Genomic DNA, 22,775 nt, shown 5'->3' on the forward strand with positions numbered 1-22,775 from the left:
CCGCCGTCTGTCTTTTTATATTAAGGACTTTTTTTTAAAAAAAAGTTCTGTTAATCTGTAACCGAATAGTGACTCTTGGTCTGGCTTCATATCTCAGACTAATAACGAAACGAATTCCTGCCGAGCGTGGCAGATAGTGAGAATACCATTGTAACATGTTCAAAGTGCATATCGGGCATCATGTTAACTAGGTAATGTAAGAGCTGCTTTGAAATGTCAGCTGTGAAGTTCTGAACCATACATCATGCATGAGAAGGGATGCAAATAAGTTCCCCATACCACATAGCAACCATATAGCAAATAAGCCGTGAATGATGGGAGAGTTCCAGGGTCTCCACCGTTGGGTTTCTCTCTTGCATTGCGAACTCGGGGATGTGTAGCCGTGGTTTTTACTGCTCGGGCCAGTCTCCGGTTCAGTGCAAGACAGGTTCCTTCCAGAAAAAGGCAGCAAGAACGCGCAGGCACTGCACCGAGTTTGACTTTAAATCGCAGGTGTTCAGGCAAAAATCTGGCGCCGACCTGCCTGCCTTGGGGAAAAGACAAGTTTTGTTTTACGGCGCCTCAGTCTGGAGAGGGTTTCCCATGTGTGGTGGGGTGAGGAGCGCCCCGATTGCCCGCTTTTAGGCTGCCCAAGGGGCCGGCGCAGCGCCGAGCTTCCCCTGAGCTCCGAAGTTCTGCCGTCGCCTTGCCATTTTGAGGAAATGGCTCGCCGGGGTGGCTCCCCCAGACGAGGCTGGGCTGGTGCAGACAGGGGCAGCCTTCGCCAGCTGTCCCCGCAGCGAGTTGTTGCTGAAGTCCTGCAGGAAGGGAACTCCGTTGGGTGGCTGAGGCCCATTGAGGAACTGCTAATGAGAGCGGGGAGGAGAGAGGGAGAATACGACTATGAATGTAAACTTCCACAAGTAGTTCTTAAAGGGCGAGCGGCTCGCTGGCCCTGTCACAGTGTGCAGGTGTGGCTGGCGAAAAAAACCCCACCCAGAACCAGTATTAGCCTAAAATCTCCACCAAGTATTAATGCTGGGTGCAAAAAAACAGTCAAAGCAGCTGGTTCTCATTCAGCCTTAAGGATTATCTTCAGTTTTCCTCAAGGAGTTAAACTCGATTGGGGAATTCTAGGAATGTATGCTACAAAACCAGAAGAAAATGGCTTTTTTTTTTTTTTTTTTCTTTCTTTTTCCAAGGATCTGAGTTTTACATGAGATCGGGGGCATTACACTACATTTCCGCAGTGTTGACTCTGCATGCAAAGCGTATTGTATATGGAGCTCTTACCAAAGATGAAGGGGAAGATTAAAAAAAAAAAATAATATGAGTTCACCTCTGAAATTGAGCGCTTGGGACCGCTTCAAAGTTATTTGGGAACGTGGTTCCAGGCGGCGGATCTTTTTGGGGTTGCAAATGGGCCGGGATGGGTTCGTGGTGCTGGAAGATAGAGCACTGATGGGCCGAGGGGAGCCCGCAGAAGTAAGCGGGGCGTAAAATAACTCCTAGCTCTCAGCTCTGAAGCAGAGGAGGTGAGACTTGCCTTCTGCTCGAGTCTTCTTGCCGTTGGGATATCACTGCTCTATTTTCTGGCTCTTTACAAGCGCAAGGGTTTATTTTTTTTTTTCCTTCTGTCGATGTAACTTAACGGTGTGGTGGTATAAAGCCTAAAAATACACGAATGTGGTTACTGTTTTCTTCTGGAGCAGAAATAAAATAGCCAAGCACAAAGTAAATGCCTAAACTGGAAAACTTGAAGCTCTATTCATGGTTCTTGAACTTTCTTAAGCCTCTTCTCAGTCAAAATGAAAATTTCAATGACTTCACTTTCCGTCTGAGTTGATTTACTGTGTGTTCTCTTCCAGCGCCGGGGCAGACTTCTTCGCTAGCCTTCCATTGAGTTGCAGTCACGATTTTGTATTTCCTTAGCAGCTTTGTTACTTTAGATATTCTGTTTTTTGTAGGTGAGAAGGAAACTGATTATGCTTCTGATTTTTTTTTTTTTTTTTAAATGTCTTTTTTTTTTGGGGGGGGGGGGAGGGGGAGAAAAAGTTACTGAAGCGTGGCGGAGACTTCAAAACTAAATGGCCATTGCTACCGAACACAACGCAGCGGTTTCACTTTCAAAATCTCCTTTCTAGCTTAGAGCTGAACCTCACCATGAACTGGTGGCGAGCAGGCAGCGAACGCAGCCTGCGGGAGGAAGGGGCAAATCTGTCAGCAAGCCGGTGATTTGAGAACTGATCTGAAGTTCAAGCGCATCAATCTGTGTTCATGTGAATTTATGGAGTAAGTTTTGAATGGCGTTAATCGTGTCTGATCAGTGAATGAGTTTGTAGACTGTGATCTCCCTGACAAGTAAACAGGAATTTTGTGTTCTCAATATGGCTGTAGTGTTGGTAAAGAACTAATAAGCAGAAAATAAAGCAATTATACAGCGGAGCTCTCCTGGTATCTTGCTTACGTTGAATTTTGAGAGAAACAGAAAGGGGCAATATGGTACCGGAGCGGTGCCTTGTGCCGGCATAAAGGGGCCTCTGTTCTGTGCTTCACAGCCCGGCTGCAGATCCTCTGGGGCTCCGATTAGCGACTCATAAATGGCGAGGAAGATGCTTTAGTACCCCCGCTGGAAGCCAGAAATCTTGCTGGCCAACTTCGCTGTCGGGTTTGTTCTGGGGCGGTGCAGCCCTGCGGGAGGGCACGGCATAAAAACCACCCGGAGGGTTTTTAGGGCAGCGTAGGGAACGCGGAAATGGATGGATGGATGGATTGGGGGAGTGGAAAGGGAGCAAAAAATGGGAGCGAGCCCCACAAGGCCTCGGGCAGGTGCAGCGGGGACGGCGTGGGGATCGGGGCAGCGGGATGGGGTGCACACGGTGGGCTTCCAGCACCCCGCTGCACAGTGTGGGGATGCTGGCGCTGTATTGGGGTTGCAAAACCTTTGGGAAGCAGCAGGAAATCACCAGGTTGGGCTGTGCGGGGGTACCCGGCGGCTGCGAGCCTCAACCGAGCCTTCCTGCTGGGGCTGGGCCCCGGCTGCCTGCACGCCAGCTCAGGGTGTGGCTGTGTAAATGAACCCACTCCGGTTTCATTCAGCCTCTTCGAGGCCGTGAAGCCGCCCCTCTCGCCGCAGCACCTCCTCATTTCTCCCCGTGTCAGCGCCTTGCCGTGACTCACTGCGGGGCTCCGGCCACGGGGCTCGTGGGCAAGGGGTGGAAAAAATGCACCTGCCCTCCCTGGTTCGAAATTAACTCTTCTAACACAACCTGGGCGTGTAACGATCCCCCCCCCAGGAGCGACATTCAGCTTTTAAGAGCGAGCTGTGTCCCCAAAACGGGCCAAAAGGCGGGCGAGTGGAGCTGGGTGCGGTGTCCTTGGTTTTGGGAACGGGCAGGATGCAGGGAGGGGAGCCTGCCCCATGTCAATTTGTGTTGTTAAAGCACTCAGGGCTTTGGGGTTTGTGCTTGTCCTGGGTCTGCTCCCGGTGCCCGTCCAGCTCAACCTCGAACCACGCCGGCTTCAGCACCAAAAAGTTTCGGAGCCATGCCCGCTGCCGGGGCTCGGGGCTCGCTTTCAGAAGCTGGAGCACCACGAAGAGCGGCGTCATTTTCGCCCTGCCTTCGGTTTTGAAGGGGAAATGGCTGAGTCAGAGCCCCGTGGCGCTGGCGGGGAGGGTTTGCTCTCTCCGCCCGCGGCTGGGTGCAGGCGGGACGTGCCCCGCGCTGCCCGGGAAGCTGCCGCGCTTGCCCAAGAACAGGTACCTCTGCCCTCCTGCAAAAAGAAAGAAAAAAAAAAAGGCTGAAAGAAAAGCAAAGTGTGAGTCAGCTGCCGGGTGCTGCAGCCACACAGCCCGGCCAGGGTTCGAGTCTCAGCCCTCTGCTCCTCCTCGCCAGGGAGGTTTCCCCTTCCCCAGCTGCCCGGTGCGCTACGGCTGGTGGGACGGCACTCGGGAAATAAAACAGAAATTAAGTAGGGTTTGATGGGTGTCTCTTGTGGAAGAGCAGGAAATTGGTGAGGTTTTAAACACTTTTTCTTTTTTTTTCCTTAGTTTGGATGGGGGATCCTCACCCTGGGGGTGCCACCAGCGGGTCCAGGCTCAGCCAGAGGCCATTTGTGCCCCCGCTGCCCCTCGCCGAGTGCCGGCTGCAGAGCAAGAGCTGAGCTGTGGCTCTCCCAGCCCCATTTATAGGCCTGCTCCCTCCTCGTGCTGCTCAGATCTGCCATTTTTACCCCAAGGAGCTTTCCACGTGTTCCCCTTTTCCTGCTGCAGGCAGGGGGATGCTGGCGAGCGGGCGCTCCCCCGGTGGCTGGCAACTTTCAGCTGCCGCCTCGCAGCGGGCTGGGCTGCGCTCGCAGTTATCCCATTAGCTTAACATCTGCCAGAACGCCCTTTCCCCACGGGGGCTGGATTAGTTTGGAGCCGGCCCAGCTCTCCTGGAAGCTTTTCCTATCACGTACTTGCGGCTTTCAATCCGCTGCCCGAACTGGGACCGAACCCAGCGCCCGGCCAGCACCGCGTGCTCACGCCGGGGAGCTCGAACTCCAACCCGCAAACAAAGCCACGGCTTGGCTCTGCCTCCCCCCCCGAAGCAGGCCTGGTTCATTAAGTTTTCAGATTACTGCGTTTAGCTGGTCACCCCGCAGCCCGTGCTTCGTGTCCTTAGCTCTGTTTTCGCCCTGCAGAGCCCTCCTGGCTGCGGCACCGAAAATAAAAGGTCTGGAGGGGGGGGCGAGGGGCAGCGGCCGGGGAAACACCGCCGCCGTGCTGGGTTTCTCCTTGCTGCCCGGTGCAGAGCTTTGGGAAAGCCTTCCCCAGCACCTGCTGGCTGCGAGAGTGGCCGAGAGCAGAAGAAAAGCTGCTGGCAGTGGGAGCAGCACCGAGCCACAGCCATCGAGCGCGCCCCGCGCGGCTCCTCCAGCCCCGGGCCCTGCAGCCCTCACCCCTCAGCATCCCGAGGGGTTTCTTTCCCTTCACCAAAGGTGAAGCTGCTCCCTTAGAGAAGCAAAACTGCCCAGCTTTCCTCTCCGCCGTGGCCCTTATCCCTGCTTTCCTTGATGACAGCCTCCCTGAAGCTTTCCCAGCTTGTGTGTGCGTGGCTCTCCCCACCCCAAATCTCCAGGGCATGGCCCGAAAGCCGCTGCTCCCATGCTGTGCCTCCTCGCCCTCCTGCTTCCCGGTGTGTCGTGGGGATGCCCCACTCCCTGTCCCCTCGTCCCACACTCGGGAAGGGCTCCCAGGAGCCAAACTGGTTCCTCCTGGGGCGCTGGCACCGGCCCCATGGATTAACTGGTTCCGCCCGGCGGTGCCAGCTCCTGGCAGCCCCGTGCTTCTTCCAGGCCCTCCGACAACCCGGAGCTTCCCAGCATTTTGATTTCTTTTTTTCTTCCTGAACTGACAGCTCCCGCAGCTTATTCCTCGTTTGGCTTGCTAATGAGCTGGGTGCTGCTTAACGAAGGGGCCCGGAGGATGGTGCTGCTGGTTCCCTGCGTCTGCAAAAGGGGCTCAGGGCAAGCGGGCACCCCCAGGGACTACGGCTAAAAAGAAGATGCCGGTGCCGGCGTTGCATCCGTGGAAGCATTTAACATCTCCCGGCTCCCCTGCAGCCCTTTCTTGCCAAAACTGCGGCACCCAAGCTTCGGGAGGGCTGTGTGGGTACGCGCCGGGCGGCTCCCAAACCTGCAGTTCAGGCTGGGGCACTCGCAGATGACAGATAGGGAGGGCGAGGTGAGTAATGAGGCACATCCTGCTGCGCCCTCCTGGGAGGCAGCGATGGCTCAACGCCCCGCTGCTGCCTGCGCCCTTGCCAGGTGGAGGATCTGGGCGAGGGGAGGCGGCCCCGCCGGCCCCACCACCCGGCTTTGCTTTTCTTTTGCCTGCAGGTGTGGGAGGAAAGGAGGAAAGGACTCAGGGCTTGGGGTGGTGCTGGGCGGGCAGGGAGCGGAGCCCAGCGGGTGAGGGAGGCTCCCCAGAGGGAGGCCGAGCGGTGCCCGGGGGCTGCTCCCTTCCCTCCCTGTGCTCAGAGGGGCTGTCGGGTTCCCATCCTCTCCCAGCTCTCAGGGCATGGCAGGGCCGTTCCCCAAACCCGTTCCCCCTTTTTGGGAACAGAGCCGAAACCGGGTGCTGCTGCAGCACCGAGCACCCGACCACCCCGCTGCGGCACCGTTTGGGGGTGAAGCTGTTTCAGCGCAGAAACCCAGCACGATGGAGGGGCTGAGCACACCCATCCCATCCCAGTGCCCCCAGTGCCAAACACCCAGGTCCTGAGCAGCCCCAGGTCCTGCATTTTGGCACGGGGACACTCGGAGCCCAACGCCATGGGGCTGGTGTGCACAAAACCCTCTTGCTCCCCCCCCCGCCCCCTTCTCCAGCTAGGCCTTTCCAACCACGCGTCCCTCGGCGGTTCCTCTTTTAGCACCACTTCTCCAAAAAAATAAAAAAATAATAAAAAAAAAGTCGACTGCAGCTTTTCTGGAGGCTGATTAACGCAGAGCTTCTCCGTGGACTCTTTCCCCTGCTCGGGCTCCTGGGCTGAATTCAATCTTTTCCGGTCTGAGCGCATGGCCAAAGAATGCGTGTGCACGTACAGCGTGTGTCTGGAGTCAGTTAAATGCCAGCACTGAGGCTTTCGGAGCCGTGCAGAGGAAAAGGCGATGCCCAAGCTGCTGCTTCATCGTCTCCTTTTGTTGTTTTTTTTTTTTGGGAGGTGGCAGCGGCCGCGCTCGCTCGTGGGCGAGGAGTTTTCGCCGTCCCGAAGAGGAGCCGAGCGCCCGACCTCAGCCCCTGCCCCTGCTGCCGGTGCGTGGCGGCGCTTCCTGCTCGCCACGCTCCATAAAACCTTTGCCAACTGGAACAGAAACGTTCAATCCGGGCGGCTGGGAAGGCAACGCCGGCTAATAAATAAGCAGGGCTGAAAAAAAAACCCAAACCCGAGCCAGTGTTGCCGGCGAGCAAGCGTGGCGTTTGGGGAGCCCTGCACAAGACCGAGGGAGGGCGACGGCGGTCATTAACACAGCAATTAATGCCAGCCATGGAGCATGCGAGGAAATCCAGGGCTGGCATCGCTGCCATTTAAAGGCTCAAAGCCTTTAAATGTGGAGCTAAACCCGAGATAAATCTGGCTGGGTGACCCCCATCCCTCGTGTCCTGCACGTCCAGTTACTGCCTCCAGCCACCGGAGCCCAAAACGTGCTGTGGGTACAGCCTCCAGGACAGCACAATGCACAAAAATAGGTGTTTTCCCCCAGAAAAATCCCTCCCCTTTGCCCCATGCCTCTCGTGCCAGCCCTGGCACGGCGCCGGCTGGGTTCAAATCTCGGCTCTGCCAAAGCAGAGCCTTTACACCCGCGGCTGTGCTCGCTCGGCCCCGTTACTCGTTAACCAGAAAGCCAATATTGACCCACGGCCTGCACCCCACAGCCACTTTTCCTCCTTGGGAAAGCTCCGGAGGGGACAGCGATGGATGCATGGTCCTAGGGATCACTGCAGGCTGCACATCCTTGGGCATTTCGGCTTTTATCCCCCCGGGGACAGCGTGGCAGGGGCAGGACGGGGGCAGCAGCACCCAACCTGTGCCCCTCATCACATCCAGGGCACACCCGCACGCGGGGCTGGCCTCGGGGACACCCAAATGTGGCTGATTTTTTCCCTCAGCTGCCTCTCCTGGAAGGGAAATCGCTCGGCCGTGCTTTTCTCATCAAGCCCCGTCACATTTTCCAGCCAGAAGCTCGGGGCCGTACATCGGGAGTTTTCCTCTCCCTCAGGGCAAAACGAAAGCGAGCTAGGCCGAGGCCTGCGCTGAGCGGCTCGGCCACGGCCCCGGCACCACCGGGGTGGGTTTTGGGGGATGTTTTTAGCCAAAAAAAAGTAATTCTGTGATTCTGTGAAAAAAGTGGCTCCTGAGGTGCAGCCGTCGTGAAGGGGGGGGGGTTCAGGCAGCCCCGGCCTGCCTGAGGCCGGCGCTTTGCACAGGCAGCTCACGGGTTGCTGGTGAAGGATGTGACCTAATTAAGGCTCAGCTCCTTTCAATATGATTTTCATAGTCACACGGCTTGTTTTTTTTTTTTTTTCCCACCCCAACCCCGTGCGACCAGACGGCCCGGCTGGGCATCCTGGGAGGTTTTGAGCTGGGAAGATGGAAAAAGGGGAAAAAGTCTGGGGTCAGCCGTGGGGTGCGGGGGCTGCGCAGCCCCCTCCTGCCCCCAGGTACTGCTGATGGCTTCTGGGGGTTTTCACCCCAAAAAAAATCGTGGCTCCCAGGCTGGCAGCAGCCTCAGCCATGCCGCTGAGCCCCGGTCCCAGCTCGGTGTCAAAATTCCCTGGGAAATTTCGGCTTTTCCCCCAAATCAAGAGCTGAAACTCCCCATGGATGCCCCCACAGGAGACTGGGAGCAAGAAATTGTCCTAAAAGCACCGGCACGTGCTGTGCTGCCTGAAACTGCATTCATGTTGGGGATGTTTGCTGCATAAAAGGGATTCTTTGATTCTTTAATTAATATTTTTGATGCTTAGGGCCCAAAAGCGGGGTTCTCATCTCCTCCCGGCTGCGGGGGGCACAGCACCACCCCAGGCTGATTTTTTCCCCAGGTTTCTCCCTCGTGGTGCAGGATGGAGCTGTCCCCGCACCGGTGCTTGGCTCAACCCCTTCCCACGAGGAAACCCGCTGAGCAATTTGGCTAAAAACGAGACGAATCCAGCAGCTCCTGCTCCCAACCACGGCCCAGGCCCTGGCAGCTGTGGGGCTGGGAGAGCCACCACGGCACGGCCCCGGGGGCGCCGCGGCGAGGGCGAGAGCTGGGGAGCTGCTAAAGCAGCCGGCCCCTTCTGCACGGCCGCCTCGCCCACCAATTAAGGCCATTCCTGGCTTCCCCTCCCAATTAGCAGAAAGGGAACCCATTAAGTGGAGCGGGATGCGTGCTGCCCACCTCGGCAGCGGGGCCGCGGGGCTGGCACGGCGTTCCCAGGCACCGAAACCCGGGGGTGCCGCGGGTGAATCAGCCCGGCGAGGCGGGGAGCACTCTCCCAGCGAGGTTTCCCGGCGGGCATCGCCGTGCCACAGCCCTTCCCCTGCTGCAAACCTGCCCCAAAAAGGGGATTTGGTGGCACCGGGAACAAGCAGAGGTGGCGCAGGTTGTTGGGGACCCGCCGGGAGCAAAACCCCGCGGGGATTTTGTGCTTGGGGGCTGATTATTCCCAAGGCGTTTTGGGGATGGGGGGCACAAACCCCTCATGCCCATGGGGCAAAGCACCCCAAAGGACATCCCGCTCCCCTCTGGGTGCCTCGTCCTCCTTTCTCTGCAGCTGAATCGGGGCTGCACCCATCCTGCACGCCCCGGCGGCTACGCCCGTAATCCCCGCGGCCGGGTGCGGCAGGAATTACCTGTTCCCGGGCTGCTCCAACTTGCCCGCCCGTCCCAAGCAGCTCCCGTCCCCCCCGGGCCCCCGGCCCCTTTGGGGTTTTGCACAGACGCTGCTGCTTTGCCTGCCAGAAGCCCCTTTGCCACCACGGGATCCCTTAGGATCCCCCCCGTCGCCACTGCGCTGAGCCAAATTGGCGTGGATAATTATTAATTTTTAATTTTGGGGGCCTGAAAAACTGAAATTAGCTCCCAGCAACAAGATAGAGAGCCCCACGGGCAGCTCCCGCCCGCCCCCACCAATAATTCCTCCCCGGCACCCTAATCTGCAGCCAAAGCCAATTAATTACCCACGCACCGATCCCGGGGCTGCCGGGTGGGGAACCCAGCGGGGTGGCAGCGATGTCCCGGTGGCTTCCTGGGGAACCCCAGGGGTGCAGAGACCCAGGGTGAAAGCCCGGGGCAGGTGGGACCCCACAAGGACCCCACAGAGGGGCGATCCCTGCCGCTTGGTGCGGGGAGGGGATGTGGGAGCCTTGGCCATGGCCCCGTTGGGGTGATGCTGTATCAGATGGTCCCCACTCCTCTCCATTTTTTGGTAGAGCACGGCACGAGGCTCGGAGGCCCTGGCACTTCTAAAATAGTGCCCATCACATCCTCCTCGCTCTGATTTAGGGCCTCAAGACCCCGTCCCCGCAGGGCTGCAGACCACCGGCAGCGGAGGCAGGCAGGGCATCCTCTTCGCTCTGCTCCCGAGGCCGCTGCCGGCTTTTCCCATGACCCGATTCTCAAAAAAAATAAATAAAAATCCTGTTAAGCAGCAGCAGCTCTGGATGAAGGCACCGCGGTGATGACACGGCCTCGACAGACCCCGCTGGGAGCGGGGTGAAGCCGAGGGAGCTGCGGCGGTGCTGGTGCCCGCAGATGGGCGAGGGGGAGCCGCGAGTTTGGGGCACAAAATCAGAGATTTGGGGGAGGGAAGAAGGAAAAGGGGTGGAAAGGATAGGGGTGTATGGAGAAAGGGGGGGGACGCAGGAAGGGTGGGACGGGCTGAGCAAAACTGGGGGTTAAACGGAGCAGAAAAAGGAGAAGAGGAGGTGGGAGCGCAGGGGGCGAAGGTCGGTCCGGGCTCGGGGCCACCTGATGGGGTCAGGAGCTGAAGTTTAGCCTCCGACCTCGCCAAGTGGACCAAGGGGCGAGGCAGGGTGCGGGCGGCACGGGGCTGGCAATGAGCCCAGGGTGCAGGGAGCAGCGGCTGGAAGGGGGAATTTGTGGGAGTTGTCTGTGGGTGTCCCTTCTCCTTCCCCCAGGGAGCCTACGGCTGCCCGGACCCACTGCAAGACGTCTCCAAAAGCTCCCCGTGCCCCACAGACCCCGGTTAATCGGGGCTTCCCTGCCAGGCACCTCGTCGCTATTTAAACCCCTCTCCAGGGACGCTGTTAAGGACGGGTCTGACAAATTGCCCCGTGTCACCCTGCTGCAGCCTGTCCCCTTCACCCCGTGGCTGCTCTCGCATGACCCTGCCCGCACGGCTCCTCTCCGTCCCCATCCCTTCCCATGCTGCTTCCCACACCTTCCAGATTTGAGTTTTTCCCTGCCGGGGCATTTTGCACAGCCAGCGTTTTTCCAGGGCTCCCCCAGCCCCAACTGATCCCACCGACACCGCCGAAGCTGCGAGCAAGGCGCTCGCTCTCTGCCTCCCCCCCGCTGCCCGCGGCTGGGAGCGGGGACGGCGCTTGGAGCAGGAGCCCCGAGGTGTTTGGGAACATCACACCTCCCCTCGCCTCGCCGAGATCTTTAAATATCTGGCCCAAATCCACAGGAGCGCCGAGCTGCTTAACTCCTTGCCTCCAACCCCAAGGGAAATTCGGTGCCTGAACTCAATCAGCCAAGGGAACGGGGCGGGAGGTGCGAAACCGCCCTGGGGGGCTTATGGAAGGCTGCGGGTGCCGGCAGCATGCACCGACCCCAAAAGTCCTGGCAAAATCAAGGAGGGAAAACCCAAAACCCGTTGGGAAGCTGCTGCCACAGTGGTTTTTCTTGCCTGCAGCCGGAAGGCGCCCGGAGAGGCTCCTGCAGCAGGAAGCGCCCGTGCTGCCGGGGTGACTCAGCGCAGCGGGGCCCCGCGCCCCCAAGGGTGCTGCAGCCCTCAGAGGGACCCTGGGCCTGTGCGTGGTGGCAAGGGCTGCGAGCAGAGGGAGAAAAGCAACCCCTGAACCCCCAAAATCCCCCGAACATGGCGCGCTGCCCCCCAAAATGATGCAATCTGCAAGAGGAAAGCAGTGCGCTCTCCCCAAAAAATGATGCGTCCCCAAGAAAGTGAGGTGCCCTCCCCAAAACTGCTGCGCCCTCCAGGAGAAGATGCTCCCCCCCCCCCCCCCCCCCCCAAGAAGCGAGGCACTTCCCCAAAACGGCCGTGCCGGATTTAGCACCCGCACACCGCGAGGGGAAGCGGCAGCTGGGGACAGCCAAGCCCAGCTCCCCGCCGGGGATGGCACCGCGGGGAGGGGTTTGGGGCGCCGTGAAGGGGACAAGGGGTGCCCTGAGTGTTTGGGGACGCACTGCTTCTCCCAGCCGAGCTCATACCCTGCTCCTCAGCCTGATTTGGGGAGCAGAGGCCAAGCCACAGGCGGCGTGCTGGGCTATTTTTCAGGAGAGCATCCCCTGGCTCATAAGACACGGTCCAGCCACAGGCCAGGGCTCAGCCGAAGCGCAGCGGGAGCTGACGGGAGCGAAGGGCGAAGCGGCCGATCCCTGGAGCCACAGGAAGGGAACAGAAAGTGCCCACGAGCTGGGGAGCCCCAGCTGGCCCCGCACCAGGGTTTGTGCTCAGGGTTTGCAGCAGATGAGCTCGGCCCAGCCGGCAGCGAGAGCGATGAGTCAGGGCTCAGGGCACAATGGGAAGTGTGGGCTCAGCAGGGACGGGGACGCCGCCAGCAGCGGCTTGGGGACACAGCAGGATGGGGCCCTGAGGCTCCGATCCTTCCAGCACCATGAGCAAAACCTCCCCTGTGGCTGGGTACGGGGAGAAAAGAGGGGCAGGGGTGGGAGCAGGTGTGCTGCGTGCCCCAGCCCACCAGGACCAGGCACAGCACCAGGGCTGGGACCCCACGCAGAGAGAGCCACCTCCAGCCCGGCTGCTTCCCCGTGTCCCCACCTCCCTTCCTCCCATGGTGGCTTCCTCCCTTATATAGCCTTTAAAAAAAAAAAAATTAAAAAAAAAAAAAAAAAGCGTACAAACCAGGCCCAAAAGTGAAAGAGGAATAAAAAATAATGAAAAATAATCAAGCCGAAGCAGGAACCCTGCATCGACACCGCCTCCGAGGAGCCCTCAGGTGCCCCCGCATCCCACGTGGCCTCTCTGGAGGGCAGAAATAATCAACACGCTAATGACAGGAGCGATTTGGTGTCCTGCAGGAGGCCACACAGCCTCAGGACAGGGGTGAAACATCCCACAGCGAGCCCTGGGGTGGGCTCAGCCCTCATCCCGAAGGGGCAGCCTCCAGAAATGTCCCCAGAGGCCTCGGATACAGCTTCCAGGATTGCAGCTGCCGCTTTCTGTGCCCACCAACTCCGTCCTGCCCCTTCGATGGGACGATGGAGGGGAGGAGGACGAGGCCTGGAGGCCAACAGGGGCCTCCTGTAGGATCAGGGCAGGAGCTGGCCGCGGGGCTCGGGTCGGGGCTGGGGGCTCCTGGGGCTGACAGCACAGAAAGCGAGCGCGGGTGGGAACAGGACCCGCGGATGTGACTTTTTGATCTCCGAGTGAGCGACTTAAATAGCTCCTGCAAACGGCTCGGTGGCCCCGTGCAGCACAGGAAGCACAGCGTGCAGCGTCTGCTGCTCTTCTGCTAGGGTGGAAACCCAATTTTGGTGCCACAACACAGAGAGAATGGGGCAGGGGCACGGCCACGCAGCCTTCCCATGGCCGTGTTGCTCCCTCCCCAGCTCACCTGCAGGCCCCCTTCCTTACTGGGAGGCAGCCAGGAGGAGGATGCTGACCCCCCTTTCCAAAATCCCCCTTTTATTCCCCAAAAGCAGCCGTTTCACCTCAGGGCCGTGCAGAACAAGAGGCGCAGAGGCGACCACCGCGCTCTGGGCCTCCCCCTGCTCGGCAGCCATTTCCTCCACACAGAGCCGGGGCAGCAGCAGCAGGGGCAGAGTTTTTGGGTTTCACATCCCCTCACAGCGGGTACGACCAAGACAAGAGGGTTGTAGGGGGTGTGAGGGGAACCCGTGTGCCCCCCAGGGTCCCCCTCATCCCACACCAGCCCCAGCTCGGGCACTGTCGAGTTTTGCACACCCCAAGCTGAGGGCCCGGAGGCGCAGGCGAGGAGGAGAGAAGCACGACTTCCTTTTTTCTTCAGAAAGAGATGAAAGGAAGTGCTGAGAACACAACCCCGCAGATAAAACCCAGCTGCTCCGCCAGCACCGGCCCCCTGGGAGATGCTGCTGCACCCCTGCACCCCCAGCGGGGAGCACCTCCCACGGCCCCGCTGGTACCCCCGGCTTCTTTTCGGGTGAGGTTTTCCACCAGCCCCATCAGGCTGGCACGAACAACGCCAGTAAATCTCTTCCTGCAGGCCACCTTTTAATTAAGGAGCTCTTTTCAGGGCGAGTTAACAAATAACGCGTGCGGTTAGGACAAATTACAGCCTTGCTTCGCCGCCCGCTCGCTCGCTCATCGCCCGCGCCGGGCTCTGCAAGCCGGGGCAGCGCGGTGCGGGGCTCCCTGGGAGCGCTCTCGGCGGATATAAAGCGGGGCCGGGGGCAGGAGGAGGGCTGCAGACAGCACCCAGGTGCCTCCCAACAGGGCTCCCTGTGCACGAGCTGCTGACTCAGCGCCTCCGCTGCCGGTTCTGGAGGAGGAACTGCGTGTGCTGCACATAGCGTGCAGCAAGGGGCTGAGGGAACAGGCTGTTATAAGCCGTGCCGGGCAGCATCGCTGCTGCAGCAGACCTGATTTCACGGCGTGCTGGGGGATGGCACGGCCAGCCTGGGATGCCTCCCTGTATGGAGAAGCAGCCCAATTTCCCCTAAAATTAAATTTCGAAGCGGTTTTCCCCTGAAATTTAATTTCCAAGTGCGCAGCAGCAAGGGGCAGCTGGGTAAGGAACACCACCTGCAGCAAGGAGCCTGCTCACCAGAAGAGTTTAAAGGTGGCACAACTTAACGCTGTGCACCCTTTTAATAAGAGAATTCAGATGGGGTTAAAAGAAAGAACAATTTTGCCCAGGTTCAGGCCCATCTGCACATCCTCTTGGTGCCGTACCCACCGCCACGCTGCCCTGCTCCTGCAGTGCAATTCCCGGGACCTCTGCAATGCAGGAACAGACACAGAAACCACCAAACGCCAAATAAATAAAATGAAAAGTTTTATTGAGCGGCTCTCTGGGCCTGTTTGAGCCCCCTCACGGGGGTTTCTCCTCGGAGGGAGCGGGTGGTGCTGCTTTATGGCACGGAGACTTCCGCGCAGCGCCCTTGGGTGTGCTTTGGGAGTGCTCGGCCGGGCGGTAACCTGACCATGCAACCAACGCTGCTCTGGATTAAGCTCTGGTTCCGTTTTGGCCTTCCTCTTCTCCTGCAGGCAGCAGGAGATCGGTGTGCGCTCAGAACGGTGCTATCAGGGCATCTGGGGGAAGGAGCCCGCTCCTCCCCGTGCCTCGTGCCAAGTCCAGCAGCGTTCCGCGGGTGAGTCACCAGCCACGCTGCAGGCAGTCCCGTTGCGGTGCTGTTTCATGCTCTCTCCGTCGTCTCCAGAGCTCCAGCCAGCTGCCAGAGGACAGATAACGTGGTCAAAGATCTCACAACAGAAAAATCTAGGAAGACATCTGAAAAAAACCCCAAAAGTACAGACTTTTCACTGGACCACTTCTGTTTAAGTACTGGACCCACGTGTAACACCAGCACCATACGCAGAGCACTTTCTTCATGCCTGTCTGCTCAGTGTTAACCAAAAAAATGCTCTAACAGTGACAGGGAGCTAAGTACCACCTCTACAGGCTGGTTTTGGGAGGAGGGAGGTAGAGCAGAGCACACAGTACTGAAAGCAGCAGTGGGCACGTTGGTTTTTTATTACTTTGGTGCTTCAAAACTCCAGCTTTGAGGTTCTACCGTGCTACACAGCGCGGAAACAGAAGAGAAAATCAGCGCACGGCTCGAAGGCAGCCCAGCTGAAGTCAAAGGTTGGCACCTGGCATTGCTTCACAACAAAAGAGCTCCTTTGTACCAGCGCAGTTCTGGTTTGTAGTTCCACGGGGTCCCTCACGGTATTTCACAGCCAGTTTACAGCTTCAGCTGCGGCACGCTCCACCGGTGCCAAGCAAACAGCAGCTCTGTTAACTCCTGGCAACGCGCACCGCGCCGGCCAAATGAACCTACCGCTTGCTTCCTGCGGATATTCACGATGTGGATGTCTGCGCTGCGATACTCCTCGTCGTGCTTATCCAGGGGAATTTTTTCCAGCTCAAAGTCCGCCTGAAGCAGCTGTTATGAGAGGACACAAAATAACTCAAATGACACCGCCCTTTTGAACTAAGCATGCCTGAAGACAAACTCGATTTAAAAGGTGCCACACTACGCCCCACGAAGGTGGGAATCCTTACGGGGCTGGAGCCTCCTTGCTCAGACCATTCCACTGAAGGCCTTTACAAGCAGGCGAGCCATTTTTCCCCCAGTGCAGCACATTTGCCCTCATTTTAACTAACCCCATGCCAATTCAAAGCTACAGACATCTTGCGACGTACAAAATAAAAACCCTAAAGCTTTTGACAGAAGGTTTTGCTTCCTCCCATCCCCAAAGTGCTATGCCAAACCACAGCACCTGCCTCTGTCTGCCAACCTTCACAGCTGGAGAGAAAAGAAAACAAAAACACATCAACCCTGCAACAGCACTTGGAAGATTAACTTGGCTGAACCCTGACAAGCTAAGGAAGGAAATAAATTACAGGAAAGCAGAACCCATCCAGGAACACCTACACCTATTGTATTTACTGTGGGAGCAGTACCTCATCAGAACCCATCTCAATTATAGCAACCCTCCTCACAGTCAGGTCCCTGCAAGAGTTCGAGGCAAGGCTAATTACCAAAGAGGCACTTTTATTAACACGTACAAATCACCTTGGAATTCTTGCCCTTCCTTTTTTTTGTAGCGCTATTATTTCATACAAACCAGCTCTCCTGTACAAGGGCTGCTTTTCAGCAGGCTTCACAGGTACAGAGTCCAATCCTGCACTGACCGTCACCCCCACAGCCGTAACCAGTGTTTTGTGTCTCGACCTGCTCAGGAGATACAGCTGATCTATTTTTAATCACCTCACCTATTAATGCTCTCTCGGTGGGGGGCAGAAATGTTTGCAAAAGCAGCTGTACCACTTAGCAAGGAGCTGATTTTCCTGAGCTACTCTGGAAAACTCTACCCATGTTTTCCCTATGCTTTCAATTGAACACGTTAAAAGAAAAAAGAGATTTTCGCCAGATTATTTTTTAATTCTCCCAATGACTTCTGCTAACATCAAGACAATCGCTGCAGAAAGAAGACAACAACTAATTGTGAATTCTCTTGCTCCTATATAAATTACCCTGCCTATCCTGGTATAGACAGATATTGCTGGATGTGTAGGGTCCCTTTTGCGAATCTGGACGGCATCACAGGACAGAGAGGATTTTAAAAACCCACGCAGGTCTGGCTGCTTATTTTCCTCGTGGTCAAAAAGCCCATGTGAAAAACACTTACCTCAAAGTACCTTCTCTCTATTTCAGGATTCTTCCCCATAGTCCTCTGTTCGTAACAGCACAAGACACACGTATCAGGGCCAGTCAGGTCTTTCAGCGTCTTCAGTAACGGTTCTAACGACTGCCCAAAAGAGGTTAAGAATTTCCCACTTAGATTTCAAGTTCATTTTACTGGTACGATACCCTCTAACTAGAGAAAGTCTTCACCCAAGAGAAAACTTTCCAGTTTTGCTTTTCAGGGAGTTATTTTTAGTACATTATCTAGGACAAAAAGAACATGGGGCCAAGCTGGAAAGCAGAAGAGAAAGTGAGATTGCACAGATGACTTTCACAGACTGACCAGGGAAACTGAACTAGCATCAAAGCCAAGAACATCCCACAGCGCTGAAGTGGGCATTTCCTTGAGGCACGCAAGAATGACTATTTCTTGACACACTTCAGAAGTGTGTGTTCTTAAGGGTTCTTGGAATATGGCTCGGATCCCAAACCCTACATATGGAAGCATGACCAGGGAGCCAGTGCAAGGGGCTGGTAACTGAAACAGTGCTGGGCCACGGGGTTCCTCGGGTCATTTCCCTTTTCTGACGACTGCTGTCAGCTCTCTGTGCACAACCCACAGCGCTACAGGGCGAGAGCTGGGGGAAGGCTGCAACAGCCACTCGGCTGAAGCATGAGTTCTCCCTTCCTAAGGGAAGTGACAGGGGCACGAGCAGTGCAGGGATGGCACTATTAGTTAGATGCCATTCGCCAATGCACAAGACAGCTCACGGCTATCAGTCGAAACGTTTTCATTCACACTTCACTTGAAAGGTTAAAGAAAAAGGAGAGGGAATAACTACAAAGATTTTAAAAAAAAAAGTCTCTGGCTGAGTCTCAGATGGCCCTAAATCTGTTAAAAATACCCTTTTCAGCCTCGTTTTACACAGCCCTCTAAGACACAGGGACCAAGACACAAGCACAGGATTTATTTGAACACTTCTCATGCCAACCCCCAACTCCTCCCAGGCAAGCTTTCTACGCGGGTTTCGCGAAGGCCTCGTTTACCTCCTCGTAGTAAATGCAATCAGCCATGAGTATGTAATCAGGGGGCGGCTGAAACTCCGTGACATCTTCACCCCTAAAAAAAGAAGCAGAAAAAGGTGAGCGCTGCCTTCCCTCACACAGCACGCTGCGCTATATACATGAGCGCGCACAGAGTTAGCGATTTGTGCTTCCATTCCGAAGCAGCGTTTTCACATTTGGTAACATCGGGAAGCAGAACGGGAACATTCAAGGCTCATACAAACCATTTCAGTACCTTGGCTCGGACTGACCCCGTGACGAGGTGTTTGTTGTTCTCTATATTAACCAGCAACAGCTCCTGCAGCTCCTCCAGGTCGGTGACCGTCACGTTCGCCCTACAACACACACGGGTCACCTCACGGCCGCACCTCCCCACATGCACAACCCCCTTTTTATTCTTTTTTTACGAGGGGGAGAGGATTTAAACCCGGCTTTCGCACATCTCCATGCGCCGAAGGAGGAGGAGGAGGGGAAGGCTCCGCTCACCCACCCCAGCGTGGCCGCCATGATCCCCACGGCGCCGGTGCCGGCGCCCAGCTCGAGGACGGCTCGGCGGGCGAGGGGACAGGCGCCGGTCTCCAGGAACTTGGCGAGCACCAGCGCCGCGTCCCACACCACACAGCCCACGCCGCCCGCCGCCCGCTGCTCCAGCCGCAGCGCCGGGCCGCCCCGCCGCTCCAGCTCCCTCACGAAGCCGCCCGCCGCCGCCATGGCCGCGGGCTCTGAGGCGGCGCGGCCCCTCCCCGCCTCAGGGGCGCCGCCCCGCCGCCATGGCGGCCGCGGCGGGCTGAAGGAAATGGCGGCCGGGGACGGCGCCTCAGGGAGCGGTGATCCGCCTGCTCAGCCTCTATCGGGTTCTCCGCTGAAATAGCGGGGGTCTCACATGGAGCTGTTTCGTTAGAAGCGCTCTATAAGGTGTTTTTTAAACTCACCTGTACGTTGGCTGCTACAGGAAAGTGTATTCTGAGCTGCCCTTGCTTGACAGAAAAAATCCCTTTCCACCTGAGTTTACTGTTTGCTGGCAGCACAGGGGCAAATGTAAAGCTGCCACGCTAACGGGCATGGTTGCAGTAGGGAAGAAAACAGCAGTCCCTGCTTGTCTGGTCATTAAAACCTTGTACATGCTCTCCACAAAAGCCAGAGTTTAGTTAAGAGGTGAAAAACCTCCACGTGAATACCCCGTGGAGAAAGTTCCCCCATCCCTGGCCCTCATCCCACCTTCCTTGCCCAGCCCTCCTGTTCTGCTGGGCTGATGTTGAACGCCAGCCAGAGGAAAGTCAGCTGTGGAGGAAAAATGGGTTTCTATCACCATTCTCTTCACCCTACACTAACTGCTCTTCCAAAAAACCACAGGTCTGGAAACCAGCACTGTGCAGGTGTCTGGGAGAGCTGCAGGTGCCCAATGTCACCTGGAGATGTTTGCTTTCCATGTCTGTTTGTGTAAACATGGGGAGCATATGATCAGTTTCCAGCATCTTTCCAGCTTGTTTATAAGCAAAACCCATTCCACAAGTTGCTCCATGCAACCAGAGGCTGTAGCCTGTAAGCGCTGTGGGCACGCAGTCCCACCTAATGCCACAGCATTGCTGCAAGTCCCAGGTGTTCGAGGTCCTCATCCAATATTTAAACTTCCAAGGTTTTAAAAAAGCAGCTGAATATGAGTGGACTGTGAGTCAACATCGTTAAATGCAAAGGCTTTTTGTTGTTATTTTCCTTCGATGTTTGGAAACTTTAATTACTCTCTTTCTTAGCATTTCTTACTGATGCTCACTCCCTTCCCTCAGGAGGTGTTCCTGCATTTAGTAGGAATCCTGAACGGGCCATTCAGACCTGTGGTGTAGTTTAGAAAACTGGAAAAATTTGAAATCTGGAAAGAAAAAAAAAAAAAAAAGAATAAAAGATGGTTAAAGATGGTTTCTTTTTTTTTCCCCTTTGTTCTGGATCTGTTGTAGCTAAGTCATAGTGCCTGAAGAAATTATCCTGGCTCCAGAGCAGGAGGAACTGCTAAAACCCAGTAACTCAAAATAGGATCACTGAAAGAAACCAGCAAGATGTTTCGTTTGCTATTAAGCGATTTCGCAGTCCATCTGTTTATCTGCACTTTTCTGAGGGAACTGCCTTTTCCCACACCAGCCAACTTCAAACCCAGCAATTTCACATTTTTCCTCTAGCATTTTTTTTTTTTTTGCTCTTTTTATCCACCCCTCTAATTACGAAGTAGCTGAGATGTTAATTTACTGCTATCTTGGCATTCCAGCGAACCACACTGCTGGGAACCTGCCTGCCTCTGACCACTTCCACAGCAGAACGGTTACTTTGGGAATGCGCGTTTCTGTACCCGCTGTACTTTTAAAGCTGCTGGCATTGCTCTTGCTGCCCTGCTTTGGAACAGTTCTTTGTTTTTGCATTTTCCAGCTCCTGTTATGCTTGGAAGACGGTTTAATTGTGCGGTAAGTTATCCATACGCAAGGCCTCTTTTCTGAATCATGCTGTGATTTATATACTTTGAGTTAACTTCAGAACTGGCTCTGTGAAGGTACGGGTAATATTTCACGCATGGGAAATGCAACCGGGAACAATGTTTTCCTGCTGCTTTCTAGCACAGGCAGCGTGTTCTTCTAGCACTGTCCAAATACCTTGGGCAACATGTTTCCTCATTATTACCTCTATCGGGAGATCTAATTTAAGAGGTTCCTGCTCTCCTCTCCTCTGGCTAGAGCTTTACTGGCCCTCCACCAGTGCTGATTCACTTCACAGAACCACAGGATGGTTTGGGCTGGAAGAGACCTCACAGCCCATCTAATCCCAGCCCCTGCCATGGGCAGGGCCCCCTGCCCCCAGCCCAGGCTGCCCCCAGCCCCATGCAGCCTGGCCTTGGGCACTGCCAGGGATGGGGCAGCCACAGCTCCTGGGGCAGCCTGGGACAGGACCTCACCACCCTCTGAGGGAAGAATTTCTTCCTAATGTCTGTTCTAAACCCACCCTCTTTTGGTTTAAAGCCATTCCCCCTTGTCCTATCACCCCACCTTGTGACAAAGAGTCCCTCCCCAGCTGTCCTGCAGCCCCTTTAGGCACTGGCAGGCTGCTGTGAGGTCCCAGCTCTCAGCCTTGTCTTCATGAGAGGGGCAGTGACACACCAAGCCCACCTTGTGAAAAGCAAGGAGATCTTTTTCCACATCCAGTTCAGAGCACAATAAAATACGGCTGAAGAGGCACCAGGAGGAGGAGGAGGAGCTGAGGAAGGCAGTGGTGTTGGTTGGGCGCTTGCTTAGTGGGACCTGCTGCTGTCAAAACCACAACATAAACTCATAGGCTCCTGTCTGAATGTAGAACTTCCACCCCAAGCCACTCTTTCACAATTAGGTTTAAGAATTAAAAAATGAAGCCTTTCACGGGTCCCTCCCTATGTGTTTTGTAGGCTGGAAACATAAAATGCAAGTCATCACCTAAAAAAGGCTGCTCTGAGTGGTGTGCCCCCGTGTCATCCCAAGGGGAGCTCTACTAAACACATACTGCTTCTGCCACAGCTTCACACCCTGCTTGAACTCCATCACAAGCTGGAGCCTCACAAAGGATCTGGAAGGCATGGCCTGTGAGGAGAGGTGAGCACACTTAGGTTGTCCAGTCTGGAGGCCACGAGGAGACCTCCTTGCTCTTTACAGCTCCCTGAGAATGGGAAGCACTGAGAAAGGCACTGAGGTGCACCAGGGAAGGTTCAGACTGGAGGTCAGGAAAAAAAAATTATCCTGAGAGTGGTCAGGCACTGGCACAGGCTTCCTAGCAAGGCAGCTGATGCCCCATGGCTGTCAGGATTCATAAGGCATTTGGATAATGCCCTCAATGACATGTTCTAACTTTTGGTTAGCCCTCAAATGGCCAGGCAGTTGCACTAGATGGTCTTTGGAGGTCTCTTCACACTGATCTATTCAGGGTCTTGATGGAGGGAAGTACTTTGACATACACGGAAGCCATTACTGATCAGCAGATGCTCAGCTTAAAGCGATCTGGTGAGGACTTTGCTGAATCAGGACCAAAATAAAGCTATGCTGCATTGTAATACGGGATATGGAACATGCTTCTGGTCTAAGCACTTGTGTAGGAAGGTACAAAAAGCTGACATTTGTATGTTCTCAGGAAAGGAGCATGAAGGGGACAGGCAGGAGAAGAATGTCCAAGAGACAGCAAGATGCATCTTCCCAGGAGAAGAGAATTAGCACTCCTTCCCAGCCGTATTGTCTCTCCTCTTCCTGAGGAAGTGCCTGACATGGTGGCAGCAACATAAGCAGGCTGATGAAAAGCCACAGTGTGACTTGGAAGCCTGAGCTGCTTTAAATCCCACCGCAGCGCTCAGCCTCCAGACAGGAACTGGAAAAAAGGGAAACCACTTCTCCAGCTAGAGGGGCTGAGGCATCTAGCTGGTGGGTTAGCAGGTGGAGGGAAAGGACATGCTCCCAGGGAGCTGTCATGTATCACGCTCAGCTTCCTTGAAACTTTGCTTGCAGCACGGTGTGGACCCAATTGCAGAAGAAATGACAACAAAAGCTGAGAATAGCAACGTGGAAAATTGGGGCATTTTGTATTGCAGACTTACTACATCCAGTTCCAAACCTTGTCCTTACAAGGAACACGCACTGCTCAAGCTC

At 55.9% G+C, this 22,775-nt stretch overlaps 1 protein-coding gene across 1 annotated transcript; it reads right to left on the minus strand.

Annotated features, from left to right (window-relative positions):
• Positions 1-14,704: 14,704 nt before the first annotated feature.
• Positions 14,705-18,865, minus strand: VCPKMT (valosin containing protein lysine methyltransferase). Its single transcript, XM_082762414.1, has 6 exons — positions 18,623-18,865; positions 18,357-18,467; positions 18,115-18,187; positions 17,072-17,191; positions 15,718-15,822; positions 14,705-15,108 (listed from the first exon to the last, which is right to left on the minus strand). Exons 1-6 carry the CDS (start codon positions 18,841-18,843, stop codon positions 15,073-15,075), a joined length of 666 nt encoding a protein of 221 aa, XP_082618540.1. The 5' UTR covers positions 18,844-18,865; the 3' UTR covers positions 14,705-15,072.
• Between the last annotated feature and the right edge of the window lie 3,910 nt (positions 18,866-22,775).

This window comes from Aythya marila, assembly GCF_965140915.1.
Source record: "Aythya marila genome assembly, chromosome: 5".
NCBI lineage: Eukaryota > Metazoa > Chordata > Aves > Anseriformes > Anatidae > Aythya > Aythya marila.

What these genes read in the sequence shown, in the direction of transcription:
- VCPKMT (XM_082762414.1), bottom strand. Translation starts at nt 18,843, where the DNA reads ATGGCGGCGGCGGGCGGCTTCGTGAGGGAGCTGGAGCGGCGGGGCGGC. An exon ending in TAGAGAGAAGGTACTTTGAG is followed by an intron (nt 15,823 to 17,071) that starts GTAAGTGTTTTT and finishes CTCTCATAACAG; the next exon opens with CTGCTTCAGGCGGACTTTGA. An exon ending in ATATCCGCAGGAAGCAAGCG is followed by an intron (nt 15,109 to 15,717) that starts GTAGGTTCATTT and finishes GTCCTCTGGCAG; the next exon opens with CTGGCTGGAGCTCTGGAGAC.